At 47.5% G+C, this 24,527-nt stretch overlaps 1 protein-coding gene across 1 annotated transcript; it reads right to left on the bottom strand.

Moving 5' to 3' along the window:
* Positions 1-310: 310 nt before the first annotated feature.
* LOC118084902 (uncharacterized) lies at positions 311-24,498 on the bottom strand. Its single transcript, XM_060274090.2, is given in 7 exon segments — positions 311-2,318; positions 16,722-17,871; positions 20,375-20,501; positions 21,921-22,003; positions 22,289-22,370; positions 22,572-23,064; positions 23,837-24,498. Coding segments are annotated over 6 exon segments (3,852 nt in total). The 5' UTR covers positions 22,974-23,064; positions 23,837-24,498.
* Between the last annotated feature and the right edge of the window lie 29 nt (positions 24,499-24,527).

Below are 24,527 nucleotides of genomic sequence, written 5' to 3' on the forward strand. Positions count from 1 at the left end.
ATTTGTATGTAAACAATTTCCTTTTTCTGTTGAAATCAATAAAGATTATTTTTATTTTTAAAAAAAATGTTCATTTTTTCTTTTTTTGTCTATTTTTCCTTTCTTCTCTTCTTCTTTTCTCAAGTTTTTTTTGAATATGTTTGCATATGACAATGTCTTGTGACAAGGTTTTTGTGTTTTTGTTTTTGATATGATTTAAAAGAAATAAAGTTTGATTAAAAAAAGAAAAAAGAAAAGGCATTTAAAAAATACAAAATACACATCTTTAACCCCCCTCCCAACAACATTTTAAAAGGGCATTAGATGTCAATCAGCCAAAGGCCTGGTTAAAAAGGTGCGTATTTGCGTGACGTCTAAAGCTATACAGAAGGGTTTTTCCAAACTATCTATGAATTTTCTGATGCCGAGTGAGATGGGAGCTCTGACTGAAGTTCTTTCCACATTCCACGCACTGATAGGGTTTCTCTCCTGTGTGATTTCTTTGATGAAAAGTGAGATTGGAGTTTGAACTGAAGCACTTTCCACATTCCGCACAATGATAGGGTTTCTCCCCTGTATGAATTCTCTGATGCTTAGTGAGACTTTGGCTGTGACTGAAGCTCTTTCCACATTCCACACACTGATAGGGTTTCTCCCCTGTATGAATTCTTTGATGGGAAGTGAGAGAGGAGATCTGACTGAAGCTCTTTCCACATTCCACGCACTGATAGGGTTTCTCCCTTGTATGAATTCTCTGATGGGAAGTGAGATGGGAGCTCATACTGAAGCTCTTTCCACATTCCACACAATGATAGGGTTTCTCCCCTGTATGAATTCTCTGATGAGAAGTGAGATGGGAGCTTGTACTGAAGCTCTTTCCACATTCTACACAATGATAGGGTTTCACCCCTGTATGAATAATTTGATGGTAATTGAGAGAATCGCTTCTACTGAAGCTCATTCCACATTCCACGCACTGATAGGGTTTCTCCCCTGTATGAATTCTCTGATGGGAAGTGAGATGGGAGCTCTGACTGAAGCTCATTCCACATTCCACGCACTGATAGGGTTTCTCTCCTGTATGAATTCTTTGATGAGAAGTGAGAGAGGAGCTATTAATGAAATTCTTTCCACATTCCACGCACTGATAGGGTTTCTCCCCTGTATGAATTCTCTGATGTGAAATGAGATGGGAGCTCTGACTGAAGATCTTTCCATACTCAACGCACTGATAGGATTTATCCCCTGTATGAATTCTCTGGTGTTTAACGAGTTCGTAGCTCTGACTGAAGCTCTTTCCACATTCCACACACACATATGGTTTTACCCCTGTATGAATTATTTGATGCTTAGTGAGATGGGAGCTCTGACTGAAGCTCTTTCCACATTCCACACACTGATAGGGTTTCTCCCCTGTATGAATTCTTTGATGGGAAGTGAGGTTGGCCTTTTGACTGAAGCTCTTTCCACATTCCACACACTGATAGGGTTTCTCCCCTGTATGGATTCTTTGATGGAAACTCAAAGAGGAGCTATTAGTGAAGCTCTTTCCACATTCCATGCACTGATAGGGTTTCTCCCCTGTATGAATTCTTTGATGGGAAGTGAGATCGGAACTCTGACTGAAGCTCTTTCCACATTCCACACACTGATAAGGTTTCTCCCCTGTATGGATTCTTTGATGGAAACTCAAAGAGGAGCTCTGACTGAATCTCTTCCCGCATTCCATGCACTGATAAGGTTTCTCTCCTGTATGAATTCTTTGATGAGAAGTGAGAGAGGAGCTATTAATGAAGTTCTTTCCACATTCCACACACTGATAAGGTTTCTCCCCTGTATGGATTCTTTGATGAGAAGTGAGAGAGGAGCTATTAATGAAGTTCTTTCCACATTCCACACACTGATAGGGTTTCTCTCCTGTATGTATTATTTGATGCTTAGTGAGATTGGAGCTAGTCCTGAAGCTCTTTCCACATTGCACACACTGATAGGGTTTCTCTCCTGTATGAATTCTCCGGTGCTTAGTGAGATGGGGGCTCTGACTGAAGCTCTTTCCACATTCCACACACTGATAGGGTTTCTCCCCTGTATGAATTCTTTGATGGCAAGTGAGAGAGAAGCTGTTACTGAAGCTCTTTCTACATTCAAAGCACTGATAGGGTTTCTCCCCTGTATGAATTTTCTGATGGGAAGTGAGATGGTAGCTCTGACTGAAGCTCTTCCCGCATTCCATGCACTGATAGGGTTTCTTTCCAATGAGAATTCTTTGTTGGGAAGTGGAATGGGAGCTCTGACTGCAGCTCTCTCCACACTCCAAATTTTTGTGTGGCTTCTCCTCTCTGGGGATTTTGTCATGTTCACCCTTGTTCTCGACTTCCAATTCATCAAAATCTGCAATCGAGACAAAATTGGGTTAGAGCCTCAGGAACAAATGAAGAAGAAGTGAAGGGAGTTGGGTGTGTGTTCATTACCTTTGTGGTTTGTCATTAACCAACATATTCATTATTAGATTCTGATGGATTCTTGATTGCTGCTTAGTTTGATATACAGTAGTAGTCAAAATTGTAGAAGCCTTTGGGGGGGAAGTATATTTCAGAGGACTGAGGTCTCATAACACTACTTCTTTTTGAGTAATATCATAAAATTATGTATCAATGGAAAGATAATTTAATCAAGAATGTAATTACCTATATTCTATCAAATGTTATAGCCAAATAACTAGAAAAAGGAGGCACAACTTGCTTAGGTTGACTTTTGCCAGATTGTTATGTGATTGCTATCAAGTTGGTTGGTTGGGTTTTTGTCTTCTTTTGTTTCATGAGTTGGAAAACATAAAAAATGACAGAAAAATATGTGAGGAGAAATCGAAGAAGATTTAAACCCTACTTGCATTACACCTACCGTGAAACACCCAGTTAGTGTGATGATCTGGGGTTGTATGACAGCAAAAGGTGTGGGCAGAATTTGCATCATTAATGGGAATGTAAAATCCCCAAATACAGAAATCAAATATTTGAGTCCAAACTGAAGCGTTCCGCATGTGATAACCTTGCTTATTTATTTAATTTCAGCAGGATTCCGCTCCATGTCATGTTGCTGCTGTGTGCAGAAGGTGGTTTCAACCTTAACCAAATCGAAAATCTGACTAACAAAAGAAACTTGTTAGTCAGAAGCAACCCAGCAATACATGGTACCTTGGTTTTACGAACTTAATCCGTTCTAGAAGTCCATTCTTAAACCAAAGCGTTCTTAAACCAAGGCGTGCTTTCCCATAGAAAATAATGGAAAAGGGATTAATCCGTTCCACTTTTAAAAAACAACCCCTAAAACAGTGATTTAGCATGAATTTTACTATCTAACTAGACCGTTGATCCATCAAATGAAAGCAATCATCAATGTATACCACTGTATAATTTTTTTATATACCTCCCTTCATCCCAATATCACACAGCGGGTCACAACATAAAAACAAATAACGAGAACACGAGTTAACCAGCTTGACAGTGAGCAGTAGTTATTTCACTCAGGAAGTGGAGAAGAAGTTCCACACTGCTAAGATGTAGCTCATTGGGCAAGACACAGATCTCTCCCCCAAAAGAGAGAACGGGAGATGTTGCGAGCAGTCTCACTTGCTTGGGACTGCGTGTGACCTCACCATCCGTTTCAAGCAATAGCAGGTGGGGGATTTGGGGAGATTCATTCCCCGTCTACAGTCATAGGTTTGTTGTCTGTCATATGACTGCATGTGTTTTCATTCCACAGAGTTGGAAGTGATGTAGACAGGATGTTTGTCTTACTGTGTTCCTAAGTGGGACTGTTGTTCCTTTGCTCTTTCTCTTTTCTGTGTGATGCAAGAGAAAGGGAGACATGATGAAGAGCTCCAAGTGTGTTTATATGTAAATGACGTAGATTAGCCAAGATGCTGTGCTACTGAGGTCTGTTACGCTACTGAGCAACCTCTGCGGATCCCTAAAGTGTGCTGGTGTCTTCTGGCACCAGTCGCTGTGATGTTCGGGCTGGAGAATGCTTATGAAACTCCCGAACGATCGCCCAGGAGGGGGAGAATGTATCTCTGCCAGGGTCCTACTCGTAAGTAGGCCTTTTCCTGACACCTGAATGGAGAGTTTAGGAGGCTACACAGGAGGACGGTCTGTTGGTTGATCTCCTGAGGACAGGTGAGTCCCTGGACAGGGATCGTTCCTCCCCACCCTCCGCTCAGCTGTCTATTCTACTATTCCATCACTGCAGCATCAAGGACGCCCTTCTCTGCTTCTGGGTGTTGCTGCCACAGACGGCGTTAAGCAGGAGAAGGCTGTGCCAAGCAGGCAAAAGATGTCGCTGCCGATCCCTGGCTCCAACGCCGCTGCTTCTGCTGGGCTGAGCGAGGGAAGGCCGTGCCGACAAAACAGAAGTGCACCCCCGAATGGAGTACGTTCGCTTTCCAAAAAAATTACGCAAACCAGAACACTCTTTCCAGTTTTGAAGTGTACGTAACCCCAAAAGATCGTTAACTAGGCTGCTCAGAATCCCAGCTCAATTAATAGAGGCAATAATTGAATCTTGGTTTCACATTATTACAGCTGCAGAACTAAAAAAAAATTGATTCACTCCATGAGAAGGCGTTGTAAGGCCGTAATTAAAGCTAAAGGTTACCAAACTAAATACCGGTATTAATTGACATGGTGAGAATTTCTGTATATCCCATTTTTTCTATGTGTTTCATGTTTCTTCTTCATGACTGCTGTTCTAATAAATACTCCTTCATAAAAGTTATTGCATTACAATCTTCATTAAATTATCTTTCCATTGCTATATAATTTTTTGGTATTATTCCTCCCTACAAATGGTGCCATGAGCCATCAAACCTCAGAAATACACTTTCCCCAAAAGGTTTCCACAGTTTTGGCCACTACTGTAAGTTGTTCATTTTAAAGTTAATGTACTTTTTATACGGGATCAGATTTTTATTATTAAGGTTTCATGTTTATACATGTGTTGCCTGGGTGCAACCAAGCCAGATGGGCAGGGTATGAATAAAAATTATTACTATTATTATCACTGCTACTACTAACTGAGATTCAATAAGCCTGGCTCTTCTCTGGGATGGATCTGGTTTGGCCCAGTCATGGCATCCCCTCCATCTCCAATGTCAGGCGTCTCTTTGGTCGACCCAAGACTGACAGCAGCAGAAACAAAAACAGAAAACCTGAAGCTACTTATCTTTCCTAACAACTCTGAAGCTGACATTTAAGATGCCTGGGCAGTTCAGAGCAGCCCAATCATGGTAGAAAAAGGAATAATTTGAGGAAGATTGTTCAATGAAAGAACTGTAATGTATTGTTTATTGTGGGGGGTGTTAGGTTCCCAGGTGTTATAGGGGGCGCTGTTGAGCTCTGTGAAAATATATTAAGTTTGTCACATAGAGGTATTTTTTGAATTTCCAGGCAGATAGGACGATCCCACAGGGAGTCTTACCAAGAGAGGCCACAATCCCATGATTCTCCTCCATGACATACTTATGCAGAGCTCTCTGGTCAGGATCCAGCAACGCCCACTCCTCGTCCGTGAAACGAACAGCGACATCTTCAAAGCACACTGGACCCTAAAAGAAAAGGGGAAATGTCCTCCTCTGAGACAGTAGAAACATGATCTGCTACAGAAAACTGCCTGTTAGTTGCTGTGTTGTTTCAATAGGATAGGTTTGCTGTACATTTTAATGATGATGATGATGATGATGGTGATGATAATAATTTATTTATACCCCACCAAACTGTCTGGGTTCCCCCAGCCACTCTGGGTGGCTTTCAACAGAGCATTAAAAGCAGAATAAAACATCAAATAATAAAAAATTCCCTAAACAGGGCTGCCTTCAGATGTCTTCTAAAAGTCAGAGAGTTGTTTATTTCCTTGACATCTGATGGGAGGGCGTTTCACAGGGCGGGCATCACTACCCAAGAAGGCCCTCTGCCTGGTTCCCTGTAACTTGGTTTCGGGCAGTGAGGGAACCGCCAGAAAGAAGCCCCTCACGAGGTGGATCTCCGTGTCCTTGCAGAACGATGGGGGTGGAGATGCTCCTTCAGGGATACAGGGCCGTTTAGGGCTTTAAAGGCCAGCACCAAATTGTGCTCGGAAACAGACTGGGAGCCAATGCAGGTTTTTCAGGATCGGTTTTATATGGTCTTGGTGGCCGCTCCCAGTCACTAGGCCAGCTGCCGCATTCTGGATTAATTGCACTTTCCAGGTCACCTTCAAAGGTAGCCCCACGTAGAGCGCATTACAGTAGTCCAAGTGGGAGATAACCAGAGCATGCACCACTCTGGCGAGACAGTCCGCCATCAGGTAGGGTCTCAGTAGACAGCTACCCTGGACACAGACTTGACCTGTGCCTCCATGGACAGCTGTGAGTCCAGAATGAATCCCAGGCTGCCCACCTGGTCCTTCAGAGACACAATTACCGCATTCAGGACCAGGGAGCCCCCCTACGCAAACATTCCAGTTTCCCCAATGGAAGGATCCACTTTCTCCTCTCCTCGTGAGCTGTTCTGGGGAGGTTCCCTCCCAATGCCCTAGAGCCAAATTTAAGGGGTTCATGGAGAGGGGGAGGAGTGGGGAGCAGTCCCCATTTTGCAGAGGATGGGGCTGGCTAGGTGAATCCTGGACACTACCGTATTTGTTATCGTTTGTACACTGCTTAGAAGACAATTTTAGCATTCAGTGATCAATCTAGAAATAAATGAGACCTCAAGCTCCCTCCTCCCACTCGCCTCCTTCCTCTTCTGCCTCTGATTCTGCACTGCATTCTGCCACAGAGTGTCCCAGCTCACTAAGCCCTGTTATCCCTTCAGCTTCTGACACCTCCTCTTCTGAGCCTTCTCCCTCTTGTCCCTCTGACCGCTCATTCTTCTTCCACCTCCACTCCTTGGGCTCTGAGCCATCGTCCCTTCCTAGTTCTCCGGCTGCTTCCTCTCCCCATTCCTCTGTGCCCATCCAGTCCATGACATTGCTCCATCCCTCAGCCTCTGTCCCCACAAGGCGGCTTCCCCTGACCTGATCTGGTTCCACAGCTGCTGCTTCCCTTCTGCCTCCATGAAAAGGTGGATCAGGAAGACTTGCTGGCTTCATTCTGTCACCTGCAAAAGAAAAAAGGTAAGCAGGATGCCAGGAGTCTATGCTTCTCTCGCAGGTGAAATTGGGCATCTCTAACCACAGGTGGGCCTTTGAGAAACCCTGACCTGCTGAGAGCATTTGGAATTTTGTGCCCATTTCATATGTTTGTTGTGCAGAAATACATCTCCCCTTCTCTGGACCCTTGTTCCCAAATATCCCCCCAAAACAAGATGAAAAGAACCCAGAGATTGGGTTGAAAACCAACAGAATGAGACAGTACAGAGAAAAATCACCTCCCTGCTTACCCAGTGGCCTCTCTCTGGTGTCCAACGGAGGCCTCTCTGTCTCACAGGAATCCAGGTCCATTTCTGCAAAGAGATCCTTTTCCTGAAAAAGAAACAAGGATTCAAAACAGAGAATGAATGGGGAGAAATATTAGAAAGATCTCATTCCATGGATGCCTTCCTAGAAAAAGGATGAGCCATCAGTAGAGCATTATGGGATGTTCTCCGTCCTGTTTGGAGCCCCTTGGGAATATCCAGAGGAAAGTCTCTCTCACCTGCTTTCTCTCCTCTGCCTGACTCAGGAGGAAACCTTCGGCCAGGGCCACCGCCTGGGAACTGGTCTCTGCTCCGCATTCCCTCACCCAGCTCTCCATCTCTGGGGGAAGGACAGCCAGGAACTGCTCCAAGATCACCAGGTCCAGCATCTCAGCTTTCGTGTGCCTTTCTGGCTTCAGCCACTGGTGGCCAAGGTGGTAGAGTCGGCTGCAAACCTCTCGGGGCCCTTTGGCCTCCTGGCAGCAGAACTGCCTCAACTTCTGGCTCTGCCCCTCTGAGCGGAGGGTGTCCTCCTCACCCAGCATCTTCTGCACAGAGTTTTCACAGAATTCCTCACTGCTCCCAGTTTGGATGGCATGGCCTCTTCCTGCTCCAGGGCCAGCTGAATCTTGCTCATCCATCTGGATGAGAGATTGGAAGGAACCTCTGAGAGATCGGAAGGAACCCTTTGGTATTCTTCCACGTTCTGCCTGTGCTAGTGAGAAGCTCTAGCAAATCCTAGAAAGGAAATACATTGTTTTGTTAGACAATTTGTAGGTCAGGAGAGGAAAAAGGTTCCCTTAGCAAGCATGGATGAGTCTTGCTACGAACCAGGACTGGACGGCACAACAGCCCAAACCATGAGATCTTCTGAAGGAGAAGGGGGGGAGGAGGAGGAGAGGAAGAGGAAGAGGAAGAGGAAGAGGAAGAGGAAGAGGAAGAGGAAGAGGAAGAAGAAGAAGAAGAAGAAGAAGAAGAAGAAGAAGAAAGCAGCCTCTAGCCCTCCTAGAAGGAAGATTGCAAAATGTGGAGGAAACTGAAAGGATTTATTAGAGGTGAATCAGCCTAGTTTCTCCTGCCTTCCAGTCAATGCATGAAGTCAGAACTGACTGACTAGGGAGTCATTTGTATCTTGTGAAAAATGGCTGCTTGGTTCTAGTGGGGGTCCTCACCCGGGGGTCCTTGGGAGTTGTTCTCCCACCCCCACTTCAGGGCACATTTCTCCCCCGTTTCTGTCTCCATTTTTGCACTTGGACTCTCTGCCACTCTCAAGACTGACTCCTGGGGTGGGGTCCCTTTTCCTTTGCTCTGAGGGCCAGGTAAATTTATACTCTTTGCTGTTAACCATATTCCCAAATACAGTGGTACCTCGGTTTAAGTACACAATTGGTTCCAAAAGTCTGTACTTAACCTGAAGCGTACTTAACCTGAAGAGATCTTTCCCATTGAAAGTAATTGAAAGTGGATTAATCCGTTCCAGATGGGCCCGCTGAGTACTCAACCTGGAGTGTACTTAACCCGTAGTATGAGTGTAATTGGTTCTGGAAGTCCGTACTTAACCTGAAGCGTACTTATTTTTAAAAATTTAAAATAAACTTTATTAGAATTCAAATTAAAATACATTCACAAACACACCAAACAGACAATGATATAAAAATAATAACATACAAAACCATATATAAATAATAATATAACATACAAAATAATAACGTACAAATGGAAAGTGGATTAATCTGTTCCAGATGGGTCCACGGAGTACTTAAACTGAAAGTACTCAAACCAAAGTGTACTTAAACCGAGGCATGACTGTACTTGCATTGCAATTCTTCCACCATATCTTAACCTATATTTTTAGTAAACATTTTCATCTTGGCCTTATTAAGTTTAAGACCGGCTAGTTGCCCAAATTCTGATTTCTATTCTTGCACTTGGACTCTCTGCTGCTCTCAAGACTGACTCCTTGGGTGGGCTCCTTATTTCTTTGCTCTGAGGGCCAGGTATGTATCTGGCTAACCCCCTGAGGGCCAAGTGGGCAGAGCCAAACCCTTGAAATATAGGCAGGAAATTTATTGTTATTATTCTATTAGATTCTAGTGGGGGGCCTCACCCAGGGGTCCTCAGGAGGTACTCCCCACCCCCACCCCACTCCTGCTTCTGTCTCCTTTTCTTGCACTTGGACTCCTGGGGTGGGGTCCCTGTTTCTTAGGTCTGAGGGCCAGGTATGTATCTGACCAACCCCCTGAGGGCCAAGTGGACGGGGCCAAATACATCTCTCTTGAAATTAGGTGGGCAATTTATCATTATTATTCTATAGATAGCTTAACACACACACAGCCATTGATGCCAAGGTCCCTGGAGGCTCAGTGAGTAGCAGCGCCCATTTCTGGCTCGGCTGGTTTTCCAGCAACAATCCCTTTGGGACAGAGAGGATGTGGTCCTGGGATGCCATGCTCTGGGTGCGAGGGGATTGCTGCAGTGGCCTCCATGTGGAGCTGCCCTTGGAGACGACGGGGAAACTGGTTTGCAATGCAGCAGCCAGACTATGGGTTGGGATCCCTCTCTTTATTCCTGGCCTTTCTCTCCCACCTTTCCTCCCTCCCTCCTCCTAGTGGGTCTTTTAATGGGGGGGGGGTAGTCCACCTCCTCGTCCAGCTTTGGAAAACCATTTGCACATATTTCCTCTGTTGTGCAATGACGCTGAGCGACGTCACACAGAGTTAAAGTCCCAGGGACTCCTTTGTTTGAAGAAGGGAGATTTGGTGGGAGTTTGGGATCCTCTGATCTCCAGGAAGGAGAGCCTTGCAGACCTCGCCCCTCCCTGGCAGGACCCTCTCCTCCCTGACTTGGGTTTGCCCCCCCCCCGGCATCCTCCCCTGCAGCCCCCCTGGGACCCCCCCCGTCTCCCCACTGCACCCTCTTGGGGGAGAGAGAGGAGACTCACCAGATCCCAGGAGGGACAGCGATGCAGCCCTTGCAGGAGAGACACCAAAGCAGGAAAGGAGGACTGGGGAGGGAGGGAGGGGCCTTGGCTCTGGAGGACCTGCCCACGCCACCCTTGCTTCCTGTCCTCTCTAGGAAGGCAGCTCGCTTCCCTTTAACCCTTGCCAAGCCGAGTCCACCCACCTCAGCCCGCCCTCTCTCTTGAATTGCAGTCTCCTGCAGCCAAGGCAGCATGACCTCAGATTTCTATTCACTGTTTTTTATTTTTGATGGCTGTCGAGGGCCAGCTTGGCTCCGCCTCTTGGCTCCGTTCTGAGCATCTCTCTCCCTCCCTGTCCCTAAACCGGGGGAACAGCTTGCAGCCCCATCTTCTGGCCGGCCTGTCCCTTGAAGGGCTTCCCCTGCTCAGCTTGGGCGGCGGAGGAGGAAGAGCAGTTCGTCTTCCTCAGGCGCCATTTGTGGGGCTCTTTGGGGGCCCAAGCTGCCTCTCTCTCCCTCCCCAAGAGACAGCCGACCTTCCTTCCCTCCCCACAGACTCCTTCCTGGGAGCCCCAAAAGGTCCTTCTTCACGGGGGGGGGGGGGGAGTCTAGGGTTTAGGATTGAACCCGGTTCTACAGGCACAGCTCCTCTCCAAATCAGGTGTTGTGACACTTCAGGTATAATCCAGAATAAATACTCAAAGGCTGGACTCTCTTTCTTTCTGCTGCTTCTCTCTCCTTCCCTTCTTTCCAGCTTCCTTCAGGTCTTCATACTTTGCTCCGTGAGCCCTGAGGGGCCACTTTTCCTCGCTTCCCCCCCTCTCTCTGAGGGATTTTCCTTTCTATGCCAGACCCAGGGGATCCTCTCAGCCTTTGCCACGGACTGGGGAATCTCCTTTTCCTAGAAGATCTCTCCCTCCTGACTGGAAGGAGACCCCAGAAGGAGAAGGAGAAGAGCGTCTTCCCACAGCTTCTCCTTCCACATTAACTCCCGCCTGAATACTCTCTCCAGACCCTCAACAAGGTCTCCCCCTCCAAGCTGTGAGGCTCCTTCCTCTGGCTCTAGAGATATTCTCCTCACAGAGGATCAGAGCCACTTCTCCCTCCCTCCAAACTTCTCCTCATCCCCATCTTCTTCTCCAAACCTTCCCTCTCCCCCATCTCAAAATCCAGCCCTTTCTAAAAATCCCCTCAGAAACGGCTCCCTTTATTCTCCCTCCAAAAGTGCGGGCTCCACCCCTCTCTTCAGCGGTAGCCAATCAGAGAGAGGCTAAGGACTCGGGAATCTCCTTTTCCTAGAAGATCTTTCCCCCTCCTGACTGGAAGGAGACCCCAAAAGGAGAAGAGCGTCTTCCCACAGCTTCTCCCTCCAGCTTCACTCCCGCCTGAATACTCTCTCCAGACCCTCAACATGGTCTCCCCCTCCAAGCTGTGAGGCTCCTTCCTCTGGCTCCATCAATATTCTCCTCACAGAGGATCAGAGCCCCTTCTCCCTCCCTCCCTCCCAACTTCTCCTCATCCCCATCTCAAAATCCAGCCCTTTTTAAAAATCCCCTCAGAAACGGCTCCCTTTATTCTCCCTCCAAAAGTGCGGGCTCCACCCCTCTCTTCAGCGGTAGCCAATCAGAGAGAGGCTAAGGACTCGGGAATCTCCTTTTCCTAGGAGATCTCTCCCCTCCTGACTGGAAGGAGACCGAAGGAGGAGGAGGAGGAGGAGGAGGAGGAGGAGGAGGAGGAGGAGGAGGAGGAGGAGGAGGAGGAGGAGGAGGAGAAGAAGAAGAAGAAGAAGAAGAAGAAGAAGAAGAAGAAGAAGAAGAAGAAGAAGAAGAAGAAGAAGAAGAAGAAGAAGAAGAAGAAGAAGAAGAAGAAGAAGAAGAAGAAGAAGAAGGAGAGCGTCTTCCCACAGCTTCTCCCTCCAGCTTCACTCTCTCCAGACCCTCAACATGGTCTCCCCTTCCAAGCTGTGAGGCTCCTTCCTCTGGCTCTAGAGATATTCTCCTCACAGAGGATCGAGCCCCTTCTCCCTCCCTCCCTCCCTCCCTCCAAACTTCTCCTCATCCCCATCCAGGGGCGAACCCAGGATCAAAACTAGGGGGGGGGCAGGGGGGGAAGCAAATTCCACTGTCGAACGTAGAATCCTAGAATCCTAGAGTTGGAAGAGACCACAAGGGCCATCCAGTCCAACCCCCTGCAAAGCAGGAAACACCATCAAAGCATTCCTGACAGATAGATGTCAAGCCTCTGCTTAAAGACCTCCAAAGAAGGAGACTCCACCACACTTCTTAGCAGCAAATTCCACTGTCGAACAGCTCTTACTGTCAGGAAGTTCTTCCTAATGTTTAGGTGGAATCTTCTTTCTTGTAGTTTGAATCCATTGCTCCGTGTCCGCTTCTCTGGAGCAGCAGAAAACAACCTTTCTCCCTACTCCATATGACATCCTTTTATATATTTGAACATGGCTATCATATCACCCCTTAACCTTCTCTTCTCCAGGCTAAACATACCCAGCTCCCTAAGCCGTTCCTCATAAGGCATCGTTTCCAGGCCTCTGACCATTTTGGTTGCCCTCTTCTGGACACGTTCCAGCTTGTCAGTATCCTTCTTGAACTGTGGTGCCCAGAACGGGACACAGTACTCCAGGTGAGGTCTGACCAGAGCAGAATACAGTGGTACTATTACTTCCCTTGAGCTAGACCAGGCATCCCCAAACTTCGGCACTCCAGATGTTTTAGACTACAACTCCCATCATCCCTGACCACTGGTCCTGCTAGCTAGGGATCATGGGAGTTGTAGGCCAAAACATCTGGAGGGCCGCAGTTTGGGGGTGCCTGATCTAGACGCTATACTGCTATTGATGCAGCCCAGAATTGCATTGGCTTTTTTAGCTACTGCATCACACTGTTGACTCATGTCAAGTTTGTGGTCTACCAGGACTCCTAGATCCTTTTCACATGTACTGCTCTCAAGCCAGGTGTCACCCATCCTGTATTTGTGCCTTTCATTTTTTTTTGCCCAAGTGTAGTACTTTACATTTCTCCCTGTTAAAATTCATCTTGTTTGCTTTGGCCCAGTTGTCTAATCTGTTAATGACATTTTGAAGTGTGATTCTGTCCTATGGGGTATTAGCCACGCACCCCAATTTGGTGTCATCTGCAAACTTGCTCAGGATCCCCTCAAGCCCATCATCCAAGTCATTGATAAAGATGTTGAATAAGACTGGGCCCAAGACAGAACCCTGTGGCACCCCACTAGTCACTACTCTCCAGGATGAGAAGGAGCCATTGATGAGCACCCTTTGGGTTCGGTCAGTAAGCCAGTTAGAAATCCACTGAATGGTAGCATTGTCTAGCCCACATTTTACCAGCTTCTTTACAAGAATATCATGGGGCACCTTGTCAAAGGCCTTGCTGAAATCAAGATAGGCTACATCCACAGCGTTCCCTTCATCTACCAGGCTTGTGACTCTGCCAAAAATGAGATCAGATTAGTTTGACATGATTTATTTTTCAGAAACCCATGCTGACTTTTAGTGATCACAGTGTTCCTTTCTAGGTGCTCACAGACTGTTTGCTTAATGATAAGCTCTAGAATCTTTCCTGGTGTTGATGTCAGGCTGACTGGGCGGTAATTGTTTGGGTCCTCTCTTTCCCCCTTTTTGAAAATAGGGACAACATTTGCCCTCCTCCGGTCTGCTGGGACTTCGCCTGTTCTCCAGGAATTCTCAAAGATTACTGCCAGTGGTTCTGAAATCACCTCTGCCAGTTCTTTTAATACTCTTGGATGTAGTTCATCTGGCACTGGAGACTTGAATACATCTAAATTAGGTTATTGTCCCAGAAAATAATTTTTTGTGGCTATGAGCCAGGGACAAAGGGGTGGAGGTTTGCTTATCCAGAAGGCAACCAGCCATGGGTTCTGGGACAAGAACCCAGGCCTCACACCCAAACACACGGAAGAAATGCACCTTGGGCCATGGGCATACCCAGCGCAGGGCAGGGGGGGGCAGTTGCCCCCTAGAAGCAGGGCCGGCGGGGCTGGTGGGCAGAGGCGGAGCACAGCCCGGCGGAGTGCGAGTTTGGCGTTCCTGCCCGCCGTGCCGCGCCCTCTAGCTTCCCGAGAGGTGGCCGAGCTCTGCGCTACAGCCTGCCTTTGGCCTCCCACCACTGCATGGTTTCCCCGCGGCCGCCAGGTGCGCCACCGATGCTGCCGCGCTCCTTGGAGCTCGGCAGGAGCTGGGAGGGAGCGCGGCTGCTTCTGCCCCGGGCTTGCTGGCGGGGCCGTCGGCGCTGCGGCACTCTCTGTTGTTGCCAGTGGCTGCGCTCCTGGGCGCCTGCCCTTGGCCTCCCTCCACCGCATGGTTCACCTGCGGCTGCCAGGTGCGCCGCCAGCGCTGCTGCACTCCTTGGAGCTCGGCAGGAGCTGGGAGGGAGCGTGGCTGCTTCTGCCCCGGGCTTGCTGGTGGGGCCGTCGGCGCTGCGGCGCTCTCTGTTGTTGCCAGTGGCCGCGCTCCTGGGCGCCTGCCCTCAGCCTCCCTCCACCGCATGGTTCACCCGCGGCCACCAGGTGTGATGTCGCCGCGCCTGCCAGGCGTGCCGCTGCCGCGATCCTTAGCGCTCGCTGGCACCCACGGAAGAGGAGGCCCCAAGCCTGATGCCCCGGCGGAGGGAGAAGAGAGAGCGGCCTGCCAGCCGCCTCAGCGCTCACTTCCGGGACACCTCTGTCGGCGGAGAAGGCTGTCCACCGCCCCCAGGAAGGCTTCCTCTCAAGGAGGAAGGCGCCGGGCAGGGAGGAGGAGGCCGGGCTGGGACCTAGGAGAGCCAGGCACTGCGAGGATAAGTTATTTTTATTATTTTCATTTTTATTCTTACGTCATCATCACCATAATCATCGTTCTCCATAGCCCCACCCACGTTTCCACTTTGTGGCCCCTCCCCTCCCCTCCCCTCCCGTGCCTTGCCCCCCCCCCCAGTTTTGATCCTGGGTACGCCCCTGCCTTGGGCTTCTTTCCATGCAACAGAAAATAGGGTGTGTCACCTACAGCAGCATTGAAGGTACAATTTTGCATAAAAACCGCAGTCCTCCAAGCTTCCACCCAGAAGTGTTGTGGTAGGCCAGAATAAGCAGCATTGCCTTCACTGCTTCTTGAAGCGTTCTATTCCTTCGCTCTGCAACTCCATTCTCCTATGGAGAGCTGGGGTTCATCAACCTGTGACTTATCCCTTTCCGGTGGAAAAAGATTTGTAACTCAGAACCTGGAAACTCTCCTCCCCAATCACTTTGGATTTTGCAAACCCTCAGAGAGAATTGGAGTTCCACAGCATTGACCCACTCCTTCAGCATGTTGGCAGCCTCACCTTTCTGCTTCAGAAGTATCACTCAACCCATTCTAGAGTGGTCATCTATCAATGTCATCACATATCGGGGATATCGGGTCCCACCCACCCATCTATCAATGTCATCACATATCGGGCCCCACCCAGCCACAATATTCTTGTAAAATTTCCATTTTAACAATCCAATAAAAACCACAATAAAACATTCTAAATTATAATACAATCAAAAGAGCCAATTCTTCAAAGCCAAATTATAAATCCTTTGGGTGACTTCCCATGCTCTGAACTTCGGGGAATGATGATCTAATGTCATACTGTATTTCTTAATTAGTCCAAATAAATCATTTCCAATGTTAATACTTCATTCATTGTTTGTTTGTTTTTAACAACCACAGGTCCGTTCAACTTTCGCTCGTATTCAAATAGTCTGTCCATTATTTACGCAGCAGGGTAGTCCTTTATAATTCTGTATGAAATGTTTTTAATTTTCTTCTTCTTCGTCATTTTCCTGTCACTTTCGGGTTCTGCACACAAGGGCAAATCTCTGTGCGTCACATCAAAGACAAAGGGAAGTTTAGCCTTCTACCATTAGTCCTGGGCAGATATCCAAAATTCCCTTCTGTCATCTCGTTCCAGCTACTAACAAGTTGATGCCTCAGCAAAACACAATAACTCCAGTCAAGAATTCTTTTTAACATTCCATTAAGGGTCGTTGTCAGAATCATAGTCAAAATTTCACACAGTCTATTTTGAAGTTAAACCATAACAATAACAAAATACTCTTTAAATCCCGCTTTCATATTTCAAACACTAAACCTTTTGGGGGAGATTTGCCGATTAAAATAGCAAATGCAAAAAATATCAAAAGAAAATAATGGAAGCGCACCTCCCCAAACATACCGATCCAATTACTATGAAAGTCCTCTAGATCAAAAAACTTGGCTGATTCAATTAGGAGATAATTTTATCTCTCCTAGTTCAAAGTATGCCCATTAATTAAGTGCAAATTTCATCTTAAAAAACAGGTGTCCTCTGCTGATGGCGACAGCTTTGTAGTGTCGACTCCCCTGTATGAATTCTGTGGTGCTCAGTGAGTTGGGAGCTCTTCCTGAAGCTCTTTCCACATTCCACGCACTGATAGGGTTTCTCCCCTGTATGGATTCTCTGATGGGAAGTGAGATCAGAGCTCTTCCTGAAGCTCTTTCCACATTCCACACACTGATAGGGTTTCTCCCCTGTATGAATTCTTTGATGGGAAGTGAGATCTGAGCTCTTCCTGAAGCTTTTTCCACATTCCACGCACTGATAGGGTTTCTCTCCTGTATGAATTCTTTGATGGGAAGTGAGAGAGTTGCTCTGACTGAAGCTGTTTCCACATTCAACACAATGATAGGGTTTCTCCCCTGTATGAATTCTTTGATGGGAAATGAGACAGTCACTCTGACTGAAGCTCTTTCCACATTCCACGCACTGATAGGGTTTCTCCCCTGTATGAATTCTTTGGTGCTTAGTGAGATTGGAGCTCGTACCAAAGCTCTTTCCACATTGCATACAATGATAGGGTTTCTCTCCTGTATGAATTCTTTGATGGGAAGTGAGACTGGAGCTCGTACTGAAGCTCTTTCCACATTCCATACACTGATATGGTTTCTCCCCTGTATGAATTCTTTGATGGGAAGTGAGAGAGGAGATCTGACTGAAGCTATTTCCACATTCCACACACTGATAGGGTTTCTCCCTTGTATGAATTCTTTGATGGGAAGTGAGAGAGGAGCTCATACTAAAGCTCTTTCCACATTCCATGCACTGATAGGGTTTCTCCCCTGTATGAATTCTCTGATGGGAAGTGAGATGGGACCTCTGACTAAAGCTCTTTCCACATTCCACACACTGATAGGGTTTCTCCCCCGTATGAATTCTCTGATGTTTAACGAGTTTGTAGCTTTGACTGAAGCTCTTTCCACATTCCACACACTGATAGGATTTCTCCCCTGTATGAATTATCTGATGGGAAGTGAGATGGGAACTCTGACTGAAGCTCTTTCCACATTTGAAGCACTGATAGAGTTTTTCCCCAATGAGAATTATTTGTTGGGAAGTGGAATGGGAGCTCTGACTGCAGCTCTCTCCACACTCCAAATTTTTACTTGGCTTCTCCTCTCTGGGGATTTTGTCATGTTCACCCTTGTTCTCAATTTCCAATTCATCAAAATCTGCAATGGAGACAAAAGGGGATTAGAGCCTCAGGAACAAATCATAGAATCATAGAGTTGGAAGAGACCACAAGGGCCATCCAGTCCAACCCTGAAGGGAGTTGGGTGTGTGTTTATTACCTTTGTGGTTTGTCATTAACCAACATATTTATAATTAGATTCTGATGGCTTCTTGATTGCTGCTAAATTTGATATACAGTAGTGGTCAAAATTGTGGAAGCCTTTTGGGGGAAGGTTTGATGGCTGAGTAATATCATAAAATTATGTATCAATGGAAAGTAATTTAATCAAGAATGTAATTACCTGTGTTCTATCAAAAGCTATAGCCAAATAACTAGAAAAAGGAAGCACAACTTGCTTAGTTTGACGTTTGTGAGATTGTTATGTGATTGCTATCAAGTTGGTTCGTATTTTTGTCTTCTTTCGTTTCATGAGTTTGAAGAACATTATAAAATGAAAGAAAAATATGTGAGGAGGAGAATCGGAGAAGATTTACACCCTACTTGCGCTACACCTACCGTGAAATACCCAGTTACCACAGCTGCCCTAAAGCTAAATACCTATGTCCAGGTCCTTATATCCCCTTGCTAAATGAATCTAAAATAGCAATCATTCCTTGGTTATGTGATCCCAAACACAGATTGCAGCCCCCACTTTTACCCATAGCCCTTCTCATGCCAGCTGAAGATGTCTGTCCACCCTGTTGGCGTTTCCCCTGCCCCTTGGCCAACTGCCACTCGCTTACAGTGAGATCTCCCTCAATGTGAATGTGACAGCAGGGAGAGTTGAAATTACCGAGGGAGCAACAAATGCGCGTTGGTTCCAGAAGAGGAAGAAAACTACCTTGGCACATCTCTGTGAAGTTGTACCTCTTCCTCCTCAGGGTTCCCCCTGGCTCAGCCTTGCCTCTCTTCACCCAAATTTCGTGTGTGTGTGTGTGTATGTGGGGAGGGGGGAACTGGCCTCCCTTCTCTTCCATGCCACCTTTTCTCTCCATGCCTCCATAGTGAAAACAATGAAAAATATGGAATATATTATAACAAAAATGTAACAGAAATTAACATAGGAAGACAGCTGTGGTTTATGGTACGTTGGGAGCACTGACAGACCAGTCAAAACAAGAATATTAGAACATAAAAATCATATTCTAAATAAGGTCATGGAGGCACCCCTTACCTCTCATTTTGTTGAAGCAAACCATAAAGCCACTGATTTTAAATGGTTTGTCATTTACAAGCATAACATTCCTGAGGTAAATGGAGAAATTACATAAGAAAGGGTCCTATTGGATTTACAAGTTTGGGTCTCTAGCTCCCGCAGGTCTTAATCTCTATATTGATTATAGCCCCTTTTTTGTAATTTAGCTTTATACATATATCCAGGCTTTATGTGCATAAAGCTCAGATCATCAGCTTCTTATAGCAAAATTCCAGTCTAAACTGAAGAAAGTAGGAAAAACCACTGGGCCAGCAAGACACAATCTAAATCAAATCCCTTATGAATACACAGTGGAAGTGAGGAACAGGTTTAAGGATTTAGATTTGGTGGACAGAGTGCCTGAAGAACTATGGATGGAGGCTCGTAACATTATACAGCAGGCAGCAACGAAAACCATCCCAAGGAAAAGGAAATGCAAGAAAGCAAAGTGGCTGTCCAACGAGGCCTTACAAATAGCGGAGGAGAGGAGGCAATAAAAATCCTCGTCACTAGGCCTCAAAGCACAGGAAGATCATTACAGCTCTGATTAAATTTGATTTTGATTAAATTTCATGCCCATTCATCAAACTTAGTCCCACTTCCTTCTTCCGTTCTTTTTGAGAATTTTTTTTAAAAAAATACTATGAAGAGGAAATATGAATAATTGTTACTTCTGGATTTAAAAAAAATGTTTTGTGTGTAGTTTTTTTTGTTCCACATAAACTAGTAAACAGTTCAGGAGATTGTTGCTCCATTTGTTACAAATACAAATAAATATTATTTTAAAAGTAAATTCTGTTTGTAATAATTGTTTGGTACATTTTTTTCAATTTTCACGAAAATTTCCTTTCCTCCCCAGAAAAAAATGGAAAAAACCCGGGGGGTGGGTGGGTTCCGATCTTCAAAATTTCCGGAAATGTTACATCTCTACTACTGCCTGAGATTCAATAAGCCTGGCTCTTCTCTGGGATGGATTTTGTTTGGCCCAGTCATGGCCTCCCCTCCATCTCCAAGGTCAGGCGTCTCTTTGGTCAACCCAAGAAAACCTGACAGAAGCTACTTCTCTTTCCTAACAACTCTGAAGCTGACATTGAAGATGACCTGGGCAGTTCAGACCAGCCCAACTGTGGTATAAAGAGGCATTACTGGAGGAATATTGTTCACAGAAAAAACTAATTTACTGTTTATAGTGGGGGTGTTAGGTTCCCAGGTGTTGTAGGGGCGCTGTTGAGCTCTGTGAAAATATATGAGGTTTGTCACCTAGAGGTATTTTGTTGAATTTCCAGGCAGATAGGATGACCCTTACCAAGAGAGGCCACGATCCCACGATTCTCCTCCAAGACGTCCTTATGCAGAGCTCTCTGGTCAGGATCCAGCAATGCCCACTCCTCGTCTGTGAAACGAACAGCGACATCTTCAAAACACACTGGACCCTAAAAGAAAAAGGGAAATGTCCTCCTCTGAGACAGCAGAAATATGATATGCTACACAATGCTCTGTTCTTTCCTTCCTCTTAATGGCTGCGTTGTTTCAATAGGATTCCTTTGCTGCACATTTTAATTTTGGATGCTTATTTTAACGCTTTAATGGAATTCTTTTATTCTGCGTTTTAATTATGGGTGTTCGTCTTTGTGCAAATAGGTGGTACTCCTCCTTGTGGACCCTTGACCATCAGGTCCAGTCATGACCGACTCTGGGGTTGCGTGCTCATATCGCGTTATTGGCCGACGGAGCCGGCGTACAGCTTCCAGGTCATGTGGCCATCATGACTAAGCCGCTTCTGGCGAACCAGAGCAGCACACGGAAACGCCGTTTACCTTCCCGCTGCTGCAGTCCCTATTTATCTACTTGCACTTTGACGTGCTTTCGAACTGCTAGGTGGGCAGGAGCTGGGTGGGATCGAGCAACGGGAGCTCACCCTATCGCAGGGATTCGAACCGCCGACCTTCTGATCAGCAAGCCCTAGGCTCTGTGGTTTAACCCACAGCGCCACCTGGGTCCCTTACCACTGTCTCCATAAGAAATTGCAGCAGTTGCAGCAGAATTAACATAAACCACTGTATAGTAAGTTTATGTTAATTCTGCTGCAACTGCTGCAATTTCTTATGGAGAGGGCCAATCCTGAACATTTTGGATTTGGGACCATTATGCTCATTTGCCTTCAGTGGCAGTAAAGCTTTGCCAAAAGAAATACAATTGCCTCTGGTCTATTTTTGGGAATCCTGCAATGTGTTTAGGTTTTTACTCTCCTAACAATACATTGGAGTTCTGCTCTGGATCAATATTGAGTAGAATTCCATGACAGGGTCGTCCTCCAGGAAATCATTTGCTGAGAGTGAAGTCCCACAGCTCCCTACAGCTTTCCAAGTCCCCTCCTCTCTGGGGTTTCTTGAAAGTGATCCAACAGTGCGCCAGAGTGCAGCCTGCCTTTGCTCCTCCATTGTCAGACATCTCCTGGATCTGAGAGACAAGCAAGGAGGGTGGCTTCTGGCAGAAGGAGAGGGAGCCACCGGTGGCTCCTCCTTCTCCTGACTCACCTCTGCCTCTCGGCCTCCCTCCTCCCACTCGCCTCCTTCCTCTTCTGCCTCTGATTCTGGGCTGCATTCTGCCACAGAGTCTCCCAGCTCACTAAGCCCTGTTACCCCTTCAGCTTCTGACACCTCCTCTTCCCAGGCTTCTCCCTCTTCTCCCTCTGACCGCTCATCCTTCTTCCACCTCCACTCCTTGGGCTCTGAGCCATCTTCCCTTCCTGGTTCCCTGGCTGCTTCCTCCCACCATTCCTCTGTGCCCAACCAGTCCATGACATTGCTCCATCCCTCGGCCTCTGTCCCCACAAGGCAGCTTCCCCTGACCTGATCTGGTTCCACAGCCGCTGCTTCCCTTCTGCTCCCATGAAAATGTGAATAAGGAGGTCTTGCCAGCATCATTCTGTCACCTGCAAGAGAAATAAAAGGTAAGCAGGATGCCAGGAGTGCCTGCTTCTCTCACAGGTGAAACTGGGTGTCTCTAACCACCGGTGGGCCTTTGAGAAAGCCTGACCTGCTGAGAGCATTTGGAGGTTTGTGCCCATTTCATATGTTAGTTGTGCAGAAATACATCTCCCCTCCTCTGGACCCTTGTTCCCAACATCCCCCCCCCCCACAATATGAAAAGAAACCTCAGTTGAGTTGGAATAGCAACAGGATGAGACCAAACAGAGAAAAACAACCTTCCTCCTTACCCAGCTGCCTCTGTCTTGTGTCCAACGGAGGCCTCTCTGCCTCACAGGAATCCAGGTCCATTTCTGCAAAGTGATCCTTTTTCTGAAAAAGAAACAAGTATTCAAAATAGAGCTATGTGAGAAATATTAGAAAGAGAATGATAAAGACAAAAACTTGAGGGTGTTATATCTCATTCCTCGGATGCCTTCCCAGGAAAAGGAAGGGCCATCAGTAGAGCATTATGGGATGTTCTCCATCCTGTTTGGAGCCCCTTGGGAATATCCAGAGGAAAGTCTCTCTCACCTGCTTTCTCTCCTCTGCCTGACTCAGGAGGAAACCTTCGGCCAGGGCCACCGCCTGGGAACTGGTCTCCGCTCCGCATTCCCTCACCCAGCTCTCCATCTCCGGGGGAAGGACAGCCAGGAACTGCTCCAAGATCACCAGGTCCAGCATCTCAGCTTTCGTGTGCCTTTCTGGATTCAGCCACTGGTGGCAAAAGTGGTAGAGTTGGCTGCAAACCTCTCGGGGCCCTTTGGCCTCCAGGCAGCAGAACTGCCTCAACTTCTGGCTCTGCCCCTCTGAGCGGAGGGTGTCCTCCTCACCCAGGATCTTCTGCACTGGGTTTTCCCAGAATCCCCCACTGCTCCCAGTTTGGATGGCATGGCCTCTTCCTGCTTCAGGGCCAGCTGAGTGCTGATCATCCATCTGTGCTCTCAGGAAGCCTCTGAGAGATTGGAAGGAATCCTTTTGTCTTCTGCCAAGTTCTGCCTGTGCTAATGAGAGGTGCTAGGAAATCCTACAAAGCAAATATAATGTTCTGTTACAGGATTTGTAGTTCAGGAGAAGAAAATGCTTCTCTGAAGAAGAATGGATGAGTCTTGCTAGGAACCAGGACTAGACTGGACCACAGCCCAAACCATGAAATATCTTCTTAAGAAGAGGAGGAGGAGGAGGAGATGAAGCAGATGCCAAGGACCCTGGGGTCTCAGTGTGTAGCAGCGCCCATTTCCTGCTTGGCTGGTTTCCCAGCAACAATCCCTTTGGGACAGAGAGGATGTGGTCCTGGGATGCCATGCTCTGGGTGCGAGGGGATTGCTGCAGTGGCCTCCGTGTGGAGCTGCCCTTGGAGACGGCTGGGAAACTGGTTTGCAATGCAGCAGCCAGACTATGGGCTGGGATCCCCCTCTTTATTCCTGCCCTTTCTCTCCCACTTTTCCTCCCTCCCTCCTCCTAGTGGGTATTTTAATGGGGCGGGTCTAGTCCCCCTCCTCGTCCAGCTTCAGAAAACCCTTTGCACATGTTTCCTCTGTTGTGCAATGACACTGAGCGACGTCACACAGAGTTAAAGTCTTAGGGACTCCTTTGTTTGGAGAAGGGAGATTTGGGGGGAGTTTGGGATCCTCTGATCTCCAGGAAGGAGAGCCTTGCAGACCTCGCCCCCCCCCCGGCAGGACCCTCTCCTCCCTGACTTGCCTTTGCCCCCCCCCGCACCATCCCCTGCTGCAGCCCTGCGACCCCTCCCCCGTCTCCCCACTGCACCCTCTGGGGGGGGGAGAGAGGAGACTCACCAGATCCCAGGAGGGAGGGGACAGCGATGCAGCCCTTGCAGGAGAGACACCTGTCCTCTCTAGAAAGGCAACTCCGTTCCCTTTAACCCTTGCAAAGCCGAGTCCACCCAGCTCAGCCCCCTCTCGCTTTGCTGCCCCCCTGGCTACGCCTATATGGGAAGAGATGCTTTTGGGGGGGATTTTGTCTCTTGGTTGGGCTGTGAGCATCTCCCTCCCTTGGCCAGAAAGTGGAGGAGAGAGAGAGGAAGAGAGGGAGGGGGTGGGAGAGGGAGATATGCCGTCCTTGGAGAGCTTTTCTCCTGGGTCCGGATGGGGGGGAAGGAGAGGAGAGGAGTGGGAGGGTCGTGTTGGATCTTCCTGGGAAGCAGCAGCATCCCAAGTCCCGAGGTTGGGCTGCAGGTGAAGCTGGTGGGAAGCAGCCAGGTGGCCTGGCAGGGTCACGGGGGGAATGGCTCTCTTCCTGAAGGCTCTGGGTTCCAATCCTGGGTCTCTATCGGACAGGTCCGACCGGAGGGCAACCAGCTCCATCGGGCAGCATGGAGGGAGGGAGACACACCAGGTCTGACTTCACTTGGGGGTCGCATCCTTCATTCCAGAGGGCATTTCTCTCAGAGACATTTCTGAAAGGCGAGAAAGGGCAAAGATGGGTGGACTCGGCTTTGCAAGGGTTAAAGGGAAGCGAGCTGCCTTC

The sequence above is a fragment of the Zootoca vivipara genome, chromosome 4 (genome assembly GCF_965207765.1).
Source record: "Zootoca vivipara chromosome 4, rZooViv2.hap1.1, whole genome shotgun sequence".
Taxonomy (NCBI): domain Eukaryota; kingdom Metazoa; phylum Chordata; class Lepidosauria; order Squamata; family Lacertidae; genus Zootoca; species Zootoca vivipara.